Below are 12,870 nucleotides of genomic sequence, written 5' to 3'. Positions count from 1 at the left end.
AACTGCAGTCATTGCTACATATTGGCCTGTGTCATGATCTTATTAACCCCTCATTAACACAGCTTGTATTATGGAACCTTCATAGCCCATTAGCTGTGTGTTTCTATTGCCAAAAGCATCATCCATTTAGAGTCCTTTGAACTCAAATATTGGCTTCTGCTCAGTGAACCTGAAGCCAAAGAAACATCTGGTCCAGGGAGACTGCTGCCAGGTAGTGAGAGAGCCAGATGTTTAGGACGTAGAAGATGGACAGCCAGTCGGAAGCACTTGCCTACTCTACAGACTCCCTCTGTCTGTCCTCCTCTCACTGATGGATTTAACAGAATATATCAAGACTAGATGATCCACGTGAAGTACCCCTCCCAGGAACCAATTCTACTCTTGAGGATGTGGCGTCTCTAGTCCTATCCCTGCCCTGGGTGCCTTACTTGACTCTACCTAACCCTCCTGTACAAACCTGTGGACTCAGTACCATTGCTGTCACTAGTGATTTCTGGTCCTAACCTAAAGTATATAAGCCTCTCCATAAATCTCATTATTGTCAAAATGGGTTAGGTGTTACAGGATAGGTTCTTGATTAAAAGGATGAGCCCAGTCCACATTTTCTGTCTCATACATAGTCGTTCACCCTCCAGTCAACTGGAGATCTTCTTCTCAGGGCTGGGGAAGTGATAGTGGATGGCAATGGTTGATGTGCTAGGGTGAGACCTAAGTTTGAATCCCCAAAACCCATGTAACAAGCTAAGCATGTCTGCATGTGCCTGTAACCCCAGCACATGGGGAACAAGGCAGGTAGATCTTGGAAACTCCCTGGTGAGTTAATCCAGTCATATTAGTAAACTCTTGGTTTAGCAAGGGAGGTATCTCCCAGCAATGACAGTGTGATTAGACAGAAAGACATCAGGTGTCCTAAACCACAAAGCACACCATAGATACACACTCATGGGTGGTCCCTTGATCTGGAATTTTCCAGAACTGCCAGTCAAGTAAACTTCTATGGTTTATATATAATTGGTTCAGTCCATGGCACTCTGTTCTAGCAGAAGAATATGGCCAAAAGGATTTTGTAGGTGTGACTACTTAAGGAGTTGGAGTACTTAAGGAGTTGGAGAAAGGGAAGTTAGCTTGTATTGTCCAAGAGGGTATAAATATATCTTCGTAAGAAAGTCAGAAATGTCAGGGTCTAAGGAGCACATATAATGATGAAAGTTGGGCCAGGGAAAGGAGGAGGAAGGAGAAGAAAGAGAAGAGAAGAAGATGAAAAAAAACCAAAAAGACCAGCAGAGTTGTGCTCTTGGACTTGAGGATAATGTATAATGTAGATAAGATAGACTCTGGATACTGGTAAAAGGCAGAGAAATATATTTCCCTCACATTCTCCAAACTATACAATGCTGTGGAAACCTCAGCTTCAGCCCAGTGAACTTATTCAGACATGTAACCTCCAAACCTCAGATTCAAGGTAAGGTGTGTATTTGTTCAAGACAATGAGTCTTGGGGGGCTTTGCTACAATAGTAACACAGGCGCAGCTATTGAACCATAAGGTGGAGTTCAAAAGAAACACATCAGCCCAACTGAAGTATATCGTCATGCAGTGCGATACTCAGATCCCTGACACCATAGAGTCCTAGGTCTTCGATGGTCCTCTGGGCTCAGGGCAAATTGGGTTATGTGCAAACCTCCCCTCCAACTAGCACATGGTGCCCTTACTCTGTCAGCTGCTGGCTGTTCTCCCAGCATGCTCTGCACCTTCAGGTGCTGTCCCTTCACAATCCAGACTTGGTGAAGTCGTCTACACTTGTCTTTGTATAGTTACATAGCACACCATTGAGCCTCCCTGACAACCCGTTTCATATAGTTACAGCTTTAGTGCCTACTGTCTCTTCAAACCCATATAAAATTTCTTGACTACAGTGTAACTCATGCTTTGGTGAATCCTCTTGTGTCTTTTACCTTATAGCACTAAGTAGATCATATTGAATATAGTTACTCATAAATATTTGTGACCACAATAAATATTTGTTAAGCGAAAACGAAAGTTCAACAAGATTCTGCAATTTACTCAAATTCTAAACAAGAATGAGCTGACTTTCAAGAGATTCACCCATGTAAGCTTCCATTTGCTGCTAAGAAAATGTGTTTTCAGTTTTAGGAGAGCCCAAGATAAAGCTTTTAAACCTAAGATCTCAAGTGGTATTGTATCTCAAACCCTAGGAGGTACCCTCTCCACCCCAAGTAACTTCACAATAAAAGAAAGGACCTGCTTCTCTCATCTGTGTTTGCTTCTTCCGCAAACTTTCTCTTACCTTCAATAACCGTTATATTGACAGTCTTGGTGATGTTGTACTGTTGCCCGTTATGGTGGACAGAAAACACGCAGGAGTAATAACCTTCATCTCCAAACTCGGCATCCTTCAGGATCATTGGGGTTTTGGATATTTCCTTACAGTTCTGATTTTTTTTCAAGGCAAATTAAAATACTTTAGGACACTAAAGGCATCGTAGTTTTAATTGTTCCCATCCCTAATGCTTAAGATCTTTAGGGATAAAGGAAGACACAATAGATAACCAGCAATCCCCAAGTATGTGCCCCAGCCACTCACCCTTGCTTCCACTAGAGCAGTAAAGTGCCTTGTCATCATTGCTACTAATGAAGAGCAGGCCCTTACCACCACTGTTACCCAGTGCTAACACACATATAGAAAGAGAGAGGGAGAGGGACAAACAGAAACAGAGACAGAATACTTAAATAATAAAGTCCCTGTTTGGATAAAGACTACCCATGAAACACACCATTACTGCCTGATACTTCGGCTCTAATTCTGTGTCTAAGGGAAAGGTCAGTGGGACAGAATGACCAGGAGGACTGAGTAGAATTTGTTCGCTCTCTATTCTTGATGTCCTGTGTCAAATTGCACAGATGGACAGATTCATGGGCATACTTCAATCTTTCTCTTTCTCTCTACATGTCATAGTAACCAATAATAACAGTAGCAAAGCCACCATCTACAAACCAGCCCTCAGTCAACCACTGGTAGGTCCTGATCAGTGCAGGAACTATCAGAAAAGGAGATCTGAATGACTAATTTTGACCGTGTGTCTCTGTTCCTCTACATTTCCTAACAAGGAGAGCCTAATGCTTGTAGACTTTGCCTCTTGCTGGCTTCTGCTGGTAGCCTCTGTAGCTAGACCCAGGCAAATGTCTTGCAGAGTGCCCATGTGTACCACATATCTGGGAAGTGTTTCTGAGTATAAGTAGCATTTTAGAAACCTAAGCAGATTCTTTTTAATATATACAAAATGCTTGAGGTCTTCATTTTCAGTTCCAATCAGACCTTTTATGATTCAGCTGCCTTGCACCTGAGGAAGGTCACGAACAGCCCACAGTCTGAGCATGCTTGGTTTTTCTGGTCAGCTGTTCAGCCACAAACAGATGCATCTCCTAAATGTATGCATATCTGTATTGGGGCTTCCTCTAAAACCCAGCAACCAAGACTCCCTAATTTACATGTACTGCAAAATGTGTATATTTAACAGTAAAAGAAGGCAGGTAAACTCAAAACTGAGTCATGTGTTTTGAAAACACTTCAGATAGGAAGCTCCCCTGAAACCCCACACATCAAGACCTTACAGAAAGGCCTATAAGCATGCCCCAAGGAAACCACTGGTGGCTCAGCTTCTGTTCATCTTTTGACAGGGTCAACTGTTCAGGGCTTTCCCTCCCACAGATATGATACAGGTCATGTTGCATATGTGCATGAATGTGAATGTATAAACTATTTTATACATGCTAAACGTGAGACACAGGTGTAAAATGCTACTCTATAGCATCTTTTTAAAGAGCTCTTACAACTCAATAAGGGAAAGGTCCTCCAAGGAAGCAAACAGAAACCATACAGGCTGTCCACAAAAGAAGCTCTATTAGGATGCAGTCCACACACTTAACTTAAGAGTCATTAAGAGAACAACAGGAACATATACCAAGCTTCTGAAATGTTTGATGTCAAATCTTTAACCCTCTGAAAGTATAATTTCTCGTGTTAAGGGAGTGTAACGAAGGTAGGTAGAGAGTTGAACAATCAATTAACCTCTCTCTGGTCCAGTAATCCTACATGTGGGGATTTCTTGAATGATTAATCATATTATTATAATATTAATAATAAATCAGCAGAAGATTTACATAAATATCATCCATTATAGTCTGTAAGTAACAGTAGGACCCAGGACATTTACACCTGTCTAATAACAATAAGGTCAGTTAGTTTCAATTAAGCCCATACAAAATTCAGGCCAGGTTTGAAAGAAGGTTGTTCAAAGAAAGGTATAGATGAATAATCACATCATTTTAGTTAGAAAAAAATAGGCAGGCAGCAGAACACATCACTGCTAAGGACAGAGGTTCATCTGTTAACGAAAGAGGCCCAGCTGAGGGATTTTGCTCTCTTTGTTTTTTTTATTTTCTGTCCCCCAGCTTTATAAAGGAGACTCAAATATTCAGAAAACAGACACACCTGTATTTCAACATTTCAATGGATGCCACAAAATAAAATGAAAAAAATCTAAATCTGCATTCCCAAAACTGGTTGAATTAAATAGAAGGACAATGAAGGAAGATCAGAAGAGAAGAAGCAGTCGCTGTGTACTGGGCACCTACTACAAAGCAGGGAGGCTACAACACTACCCACGCTGCACACATTAGCTCTTTACACAAAGCATGCAGAAAGGTCTCTGACATAGGCCAAGTAAGCCGTGTGGCCTTAGACCCATTGTTTTAGTTGAGGTTGAAATGGTCCAGTCTTCATACTCTCTACATGGAATGCTACTTCCTGATTGAGTGCAGACATTTTCAACGTGTTACCTTATACAGCAACGTGTGGTTGATCAGCTCTCCATAGCTAGGATTTTCACAGGTAATCCACAGAGATTTCTTAACCTCCACATCTCTGTTCGTCACAAGCTTCTCAGAGAAGCAGCTGTGTTTGTTTCTTTTGGTGACATTTAAGGTCCAATTTTGACGATCATTTCTAAGAAACAAAGGTACAGAGAGATTTTATAATGACTGAAGAGATTTCTCAACTACTTCTAATCTTCCAATTTACCATAATTTCTATATGAAGAGATTTAATCATTGATGTGTAAGTTTTTCTCTCTGCCACCCCTTGGTTCAGAGCAGAAAGTTTATAACTGTCGTGGGGTGAAAGATTACACTCCAGTGCAGTCTTTACATACACACACACACACACACACACACACATTATCACAACACCATGTGCATACCATATACATAGCACACATACGTACCAAATAGACACACAGGCAGCCATTTGGTAAGGATTAAGGAGGAACTAATGTTTTAAACTTTATCATCAGTGCTGGACAAATTCAGAGATTGTCATACCAGGATAGGAGGATAGTCTTCTGTAAGCAGATCTATAAGCAGCTACCAACCTTGTCTCTTGACAGTGTGTGCATACAGTGTGTGTTCTGTTTCTCAGGGCATGTAAGTAGTTTTCCTTACTACTGAATAAGTTGGAGTTTGGCACAGCCCTTGCACAACTGAGCAAAGGTGAGTTTCAGTAACTCTACTGCAGAAATTGGCCATCTTGAAGATGGTGCTAAATGTCATGTTTTTAAAACAACAGTGTTTTTAAAAGTAAAAACATTTTCAATTGGATGCTTCTTATACTGTGCATGTGACATATGGGTCCACATCCCCAAAGTAGCAGATATATTGCTAAATCGTCCTGTGACCTGGGAAATGGTTTGTAGACCAGGTCCCCTTTACATCTACAAGGAGGTGGACAGAGCAAAGCAAAGTGGTCTATTGCTCAAAGACTCCCACATACTTTACAATGTGTGTATGCAAGGAAAGTTGACCTTACATTCCTGTGAGAAAGCTGAGTCTTAGAATATCCAAACAACTTTCCCGTGTGTGTGTGTGTGTGTGTATGTGTGTGTTTGTGTGTTTGTGTGTGTGTGTGTGTGTGTGTGTGTGTGTGTGTGTGTGAGAGAGAGAGAGAGAGAGAGAGAGAGAGAGAGGGATGTTCTAGAGTAAATGCACATCGATTTGGCCCTAAGAGGCAGGATTGGATGGTGTAATACTACATTTTCATACTCCCTGAAGCCTTGTTCTTTACCTTGCAATTCAACATAGAGGCAATCAGTCAGGATTAGGGAGGGTAACAGACTGTCATGCACTACAAAGCAGTGACTAAAGTGGCCATGCACAGCAGAAATACTTGGCCTTGAAAAGAGCTCAGATTCCCATTGGCAGCATCCTCTTCTCTTTTTTTTATTGGATATTATATGTATTTACATTTCAAATGTTATCCCCCTTCCCTCTCCTCTCCTCCCCTCCCCCTCCCCCAGATTCTATGAAGATGCTCACCCTCCCACCCACCCACCCTCTCCCTGGCATCTCCCTACACTGGGGAAGTGAGCCTTCAAGGGACCAAGGAGACTTCTCCTCCTATTGTATATTTTGGTTAGTGGTTTAGCCCCTAGGAGCTTTGGGTGGGGGGTGTGGTTGGTGGATATCGTTGTTCTTCCTCTTGTCAAATCATGTTGGCCTCTACCTCTGCAGTTCTCACTTCCTAACATTCAGCAAATCTTGACAGAGCGCCTGCCATGTGTGGGACCCCCTCAGGAATGTTGAGTCAGGCAATGCTCTGCGCTCCCTGTCCAAGAGCAAGCTCAGAGGCTGGCAGGAAGTTGAGATCAAGAATGTCAAAATATAAGGCCCCCGACTCCCCTGTCACCTATGGCCATGGACCAATGCCACTCTGATTATAATGGCCCCTCTGGCTGGGTGCCGCTTGGGTTTAAGGAGCCCTGCTTAAAGACAGATTGCTCAGTTGTCTAGTACTTGCCGAACATGAACACAGTCTTGGGTTCCACCAGCAGCAACCTAAAGCAAGATGAAAAGGGAAAAAAGGAAAAAAGAGAGGAAGGGAGGGAGGGAGGGAGGGAGGGAGGGAGGGAGGGAGGGAGGGAGGAAAGGAAGGATTTAAAAGGAAAGACTTATTTCCTTCTCTCTGGCTCCAATAGAAGCTTTTTGTGTACCAGCCTCAGGCTCCTACCTTCGTGTCTCCACCCCCACTACAGTAAACTCTCTCTTCTGTGTGACTTTCCTTCTCAGCTGATTTTCTTTCCTCTTCATAAGATTTTAATTTTTAGAATTCTGTGTGCACACAAGCATGTGTGTGAACTATCGGTGCTGCCCAGCCCAGAAGACGCCCTGGTGCCTAGAGCTGGGTTCCAAGTGTTTATGAGCCACGGAACGCGGGTGCTGCAAACTGAACTCAGGTCTTCTGCAAGAGAAGCACATTTTCTTAACCACTAAGCTCTCTCTCCTGCCTCCAGTGCTCTCAAAAAACGCTGATCCACCTGCCCAGTGGTGATTTCCTTCTTAAAATGTCATGCAGAAGTCAGGTTCTTCTGCTATTTGAACTGTATGTATCTAAGATGTACGATCTAAATTACGCTAAAAGCCATTGTCTTCAAAGCTTCTTCCTTATCATCGGCTTGTGCTCTTCTGACTTGAGGTCTTCCAACACACTCAGGGGCTGTCTCTGAAATCCTCTGAGCCATTTTATGCTCCGGCCTCCTTGAGTCTTCGTACTGCTTCCTCATATCGCCCCCACCCCTTATTCCGATGGTCTGCCCCTTGCTTACTAATGCAGACTGTGTTAGATGCCCGCTATATCAGAAAAGCAGATAGCGAACACCCCGTCTCCATCTTCTCCCCAGGATGACCATAGATGCCCCCTCCCCCTCAAATGGCTTTTCCCACCCTGTCCAGAATGCCCATGTCTGTAAGTCATGTACATGAAACTATGACAGTGAGGACGGCCCTGTTTCTCTTCTCCATTCACTTTTATCTCGCTCTAGAAAGATCCAGTTGCAATGTACCTTATCTCTCTTAAATACTTCACATAAACTGCACTTTTTTGAAAGAAAAAAAGAAAAACAAGTCCTACAACTTATTTCTGACGCTCAGAAGTTTCTGTGTCTAATAAACAACAATGACCTCATTTTGTGAAAAACCACAGAAGTGAAAAAAGAGGCTTTGCTGTGAAATCTCACTTCTCTTTCTCTAAGGTGGACTGATAATGATCAGGGCTCACTCTAGAATAAAAACAGATTTCTAGAAGAAATCTGCTCCATCTCACAGCTCAGTGACGTACCACTGAGCTAACCCTGAGCGTCGTTTATAAGTCAATGTCAAGACTTTAGAAAGGATGTTTACCTACATGTGTGTGCATACATGCGTACATGCATGCTCCCCCTCCCTCTGACTTTGGCTATTACCTTGCAGCTGGTAACAACTATATCTTTACCCCAGCAACTCTGCCTCTTTTTTTTCCAGGAACCTCCAGAAACTAGACTAGGATGTCTCCCCCTAAATCTTCCCCTTTCTCTGAAGCCAGAATTGACCACGTGGGAGGCTGTCCCTGCTGCTCCTGCCTCAGGTGCTGTATCATCTGAAATCCTCACTCTAAACCTGCCTGAATTTGATCTCTACTCATCATCAACAAGAGTCCCCTCAAAGGAAATCTCATTAAACATCCAGTAAAATCACTAAAATAATAATAATAATAATAATAATAATAATAATAATAATAAAAAATTCAGAGTGACCAGCTTAATATTTCTCTATAATGAAACATTTGTTTCCTGTTGAAGAGAGAGCAAGAGAGAGAAAAAAATGCATGGGTTATCGGAGCTTAAAAATGTGTTTGACTCTCTAAGCGCAAGGTCAAGAGCCTCAGGAACGATGTTAAAACAAATTGGCTTACTCACCCCACTTGAGAAAAATACGTTCCCTTGTCCTCCAGCTCAACTGGCCAGAATTCCAAAGCGTGACCATGAAAAGCGATTCTGGGCGAGCTTCTCATGTTCAGCTCTCTGTAGCCATGTGAAGCATTGCCTTTGAACCATCTCATGGTGGCTGTCTCATTGTTATGCATGGGTGCAGACATATCACAGGGCTTCAGATAAAAAGGCTCTCCCTCTACTACGTGAATTTGCGACCGGCGAATGCAACTTTCTGCAGCAGATTAAAACAGGAAAGGGAGATAAAACAGGACAAGGGTGATTTTTCATTGATTCGCTCCCTACACCGGTATGAAAAGCAAGGTCAACGAGAGAGAAAGCTACAAGAAATCTCGGCATCATGCTCCTGTGCTGTCTTTTTTCTGAAGAGAAGACATACTGGAGATAAGACACTTTCAAAAGTGGGGACAAAATGAAGATAGAGCTGACAGCTTCCCCTAGACTGAAAGTTGAAGAGCTTAATCAACCCTCGCTCAAAGGCATTGAGGCCACATCTTCAGAGTACGATGTTTATAACTTACTGTTAAGGAAAGACATAGAAGTCATAGGGTATTCATATTCCCTCAGAATGTCAGCACCATGTCAGACAAGAAACCTGTGTGTACCCCCTCATCTCTATCATAACGGGTCTCATGTCCCTTGTGCCCAAGCAGTCTGTCTACTCAATTCTGGGGAGGTTTGGGATGGACTTCTTGGGTAGCTAAGCCCCCATGGTGGCCTGTTTCCTCATAACTGACCAAGAACTGATGAATATACACCACCCCCTATACAGGATCTCTTTCTCTTCCTGTCCCTCTGTTTCTCAGCTCAGATTCTTTAGCTTTGGAAATGTATCTTTTCCCTTTTTTTCCATCTCCAAAGAATGACCTCCTGTTCTAAATTGAAGTTGTTGAATAGTTCTCAAACCCTCTGGATCTAGAACACCCTTAATCTTCATTTAGAAAAATGCAGTATTTCCTTAAGACCATATACAAAATGTTGCCTCTGTTGTTAGGGTCTATTGTTCAGGGAAACATTTTGGAGGGTGTTAACTTAAAGCTAACCACACCAGAAAAAGGAAGCGGTTCAGATGTCAGATCTACTTCAAAGTTTAATAATGACATTGCGCGTCAGCATCTTCCTGGTGCTTGTAACGTAATCTCTATTCTCCATCTCAGTATCCCAACATACTTGGTCCTTAACAGGCAAAACAAGAGTCTTTAGCACTTAAATAACTTTCCCCGGCGCCTTACAGGGCTCAGGGCTACACTCATACAGTCTATGCGCTCTTCCAAGCCTGGATTCCTCTGCATGTCACCAAGCCTATGAGGTCCAGTCTTTTTCTTACCTGTAGCAGAAGGGAGCTCTATCCTCATTATTATGAAGGGCTCAGCCATACCATGATTACATGATTCATTGTGTATGTGGTGGGGACTTAGATCTTAGAATCTAGGAGACATTTGAAGTGATCCTAGGTTTCCAAGTGCTGATTCATTGAAGGAACAAGCGTGCTACAAATCTAAGTACTTGTACTTTGGTTGATGAATGCATGAGTTCCTTTTTTAGGGATGCCCCCCCCATTTAAAAAGAAAAATAGTGGGTAGCGGGAAGTTAGAAATGTTTAATTATGAGGAACCTCACGTCTCAAAAATACCTTTTCTTGCGTTTAGCATTACAGCCTCACTTTGTTGATGAATATGAAGCTCTGGGTCTTATAAATGAACAGAGGTCAAGGTGCATGGACTGGGTGAGTAACCAGTCCAGTTCTTCCATAGCGAAAGTCAGTGGTTTAAATCGTTCTACACAGACAACTGTGAGAGGCTAGCACACAAGTTAAATGAATTCCACGTACAAAATATTGATGAATAGAGCTATAATTCCTATTCATAAAAGGCATCCTTAAGCCCCCAAAGGAACAGGGAGCTAGAACCTAAGCCCTAGACCCGGCCGGTTGTAGAGCTGGTTCTGTTCTAAGATTATGCTTCATGGTGATCAGGAACAGGTGATAGATGTTTGTCTCTCAAGCATGGAGCACAGAGCACACATCTTGTACTTTGCTGTCTTGCCCAGCAGTCCCTAACGAATCATCTCCTACCAAGAAGAATGAACAGTCTTCAGGATGTGTGTATCACTGCATTGCGTGTCAGATAGTATTCCAACAATGCACGGGTCCATTCATAAGCGTACCTCCAGACTGGATATGTATTATATGAATGCAATAATAATTGATCTCTGTTTTCCTTTCTCAACAATTCTCAAAGTGAAGGATATGGGTCCAAGTATCCCCTTTTGGGTGTAACATTCTGAAGTAAATTAACTGGCTCTCTCCTCCAAGTCCTGTGCAAATATTACTCAGTCATGGCACTTCTCAACAAAGAACTGGACCTTCCAATCCTTTTTCTACTTGGAGAAGATCCCCAGACAAGCACAGCTCATAAACTCTGACACTTGCTTTAGATTCTTTCTAGTCCAACCTTTCTCTCTCTTATTTTTCTAGCACTTGGGTGATTTTTAAGAGTTGGAAAGTATTTTTCTGTCTACTTTCATTTGAACACTATTTTTAAAATGAAGGGATTCTTGCTATCCTCTCTGGGAATGTAAGCTATACAAAACTGTCTAAAACCAGTAAAGAAGACAATTATTTCCTTCCTCTATTTCAAATGGCAGTCAAAGAGAGGTGATAGATGCCCTCTTCATCTAAAGTGTAATTTAGTGCAAAGTCCCTGCCTCTCCATATGTCCTCTGTGCTCCTTTATTTGGTCTGTTCCCAGCTCTCTTCCCCTCCCTACCCCAGGGACAGCAAGTATTTCTCAAACTTCTAAGGTAACATTTGAAGTTGCTAAATGTTAAATAAATTAGGCAACTTCACTAACTGCATTAGCTACAAGTAAAAACTAACCCCCATGATTTCCCTCTAGCTCTCTAAAGAAGTTTATTTGTGAATGTTTATAAAAACCACTTACTCGGGGCACTTTTAACAACGAGAACACAAAGTATCAAGATTAATTCTTCATGATGCATGTTTGGGCTTCTGCTTGCACTGGTCTCTGTAGAGAAAGAGTAATGTAAGGTTAAGCTCATGCCCTCAAACAAACCAATTCCACCTTATAGCACTCTCCGGGCACATAAGAAAAAGCATTCCAGCAATGGCTCATGATTTCTAAAAGAGTCACCAGTGCACCAAACTTTTAGCCACATAGAATTAATAAAATTCAAGGCAATGAATTTTAGCTCCCACAGAACATAATTATTTTTTTTAAATGTATACAATAGGGCCTGATGTCTTTTAACCTAATGCACTACATTTTGCCTTCAGGGGCCAAGCTTAACTCTAGAAAAATATGCGGCTCCACAGATTAAACAGTCCACGACGCAGCGAGCTGTGAGTGGCAGTTCCGTCTGCGTGGGAGTGTACGGGTGTGTTGTGTGTATGTAGGGGGTGTGGTATGTGTAGGTGTGGCATGTGTGTGTTGTGTGTGTGGAGGGGTATGTGTGGTGTGTATGTGTGTAAGGTGGTATTGCATGTGGTATGTGTGTGTGTGTGTGTAGTGTGTGTTTTAGGACGTTGTGGGTGTTAGGGGAGTGTTGTGTGTGTTTTGTATGTGGATGTGTTATCTGTGGCGTGGGTGTGAAGGGTTGTGGGGGTGTTTGTGTATGTGTATGTGAGTAAAGGGGTGTGTGTGTGTGGTGTGTGAGTTTAAAGGGGTGTGTGTGTGTGTGTGTGTGAAGGGTTGTGGGGGTGTTTGTGTATGTGTATGTGAGTAAAGGTGTGTGTGTGTGGTGTGTGAGTTTAAAGGGGTGTGTGTGTGTGTGTGTGTGAAGGGTTGTGGGGGTGTTTGTGTATGTGTATGTGAGTAAAGGTGTGTGTGTGTGGTGTGTGAGTTTAAAGGTGTGTGTGTGTGTGTGTGTGTGTGAAGGGTTGTGGGGGTGTTTGTGTGTGCGTTTGGGAGGGTGGAGGGGTGGGTGTGGTGGGTGTGGTGTGTGTGTCTGTGTGCGTGTGTGTGTGTGTGTGTGTGTGTGAAAGAGAGAGAGAGAGAGAGAGAGAGAGAAAGAGA

General features: G+C 42.6%; 1 protein-coding gene across 2 annotated transcripts in view; it reads right to left on the bottom strand.

Moving 5' to 3' along the window:
* The window catches only part of Il18r1 (interleukin 18 receptor 1), a 34,392-nt gene that overhangs the window by 16,033 nt on the left and 5,489 nt on the right, over positions 1 to 12,870 (bottom strand). For both annotated transcript variants that reach the window (XM_087565241.1, NM_001106905.2), the window contains 4 exon segments: positions 11,779 to 11,862; positions 8,804 to 9,050; positions 4,860 to 5,025; positions 2,308 to 2,452 (listed from right to left, as the gene is read on the bottom strand). In XM_087565241.1, the coding sequence (XP_087421367.1) occupies positions 2,308 to 2,452; positions 4,860 to 5,025; positions 8,804 to 9,050; positions 11,779 to 11,836 (616 nt within the window). In that variant the 5' untranslated portion in view covers positions 11,837 to 11,862.

The sequence above is a fragment of the Rattus norvegicus genome, chromosome 9 (genome assembly GCF_021556685.1).
Source record: "Rattus norvegicus strain SHRSP/BbbUtx chromosome 9, alternate assembly SHRSP_T2T, whole genome shotgun sequence".
NCBI classification, from domain to species: Eukaryota; Metazoa; Chordata; class Mammalia; order Rodentia; family Muridae; genus Rattus; species Rattus norvegicus.
Note: the sequence above shows the minus strand (reverse complement) of the source record. Positions and strands in the feature narration are given on the sequence as shown.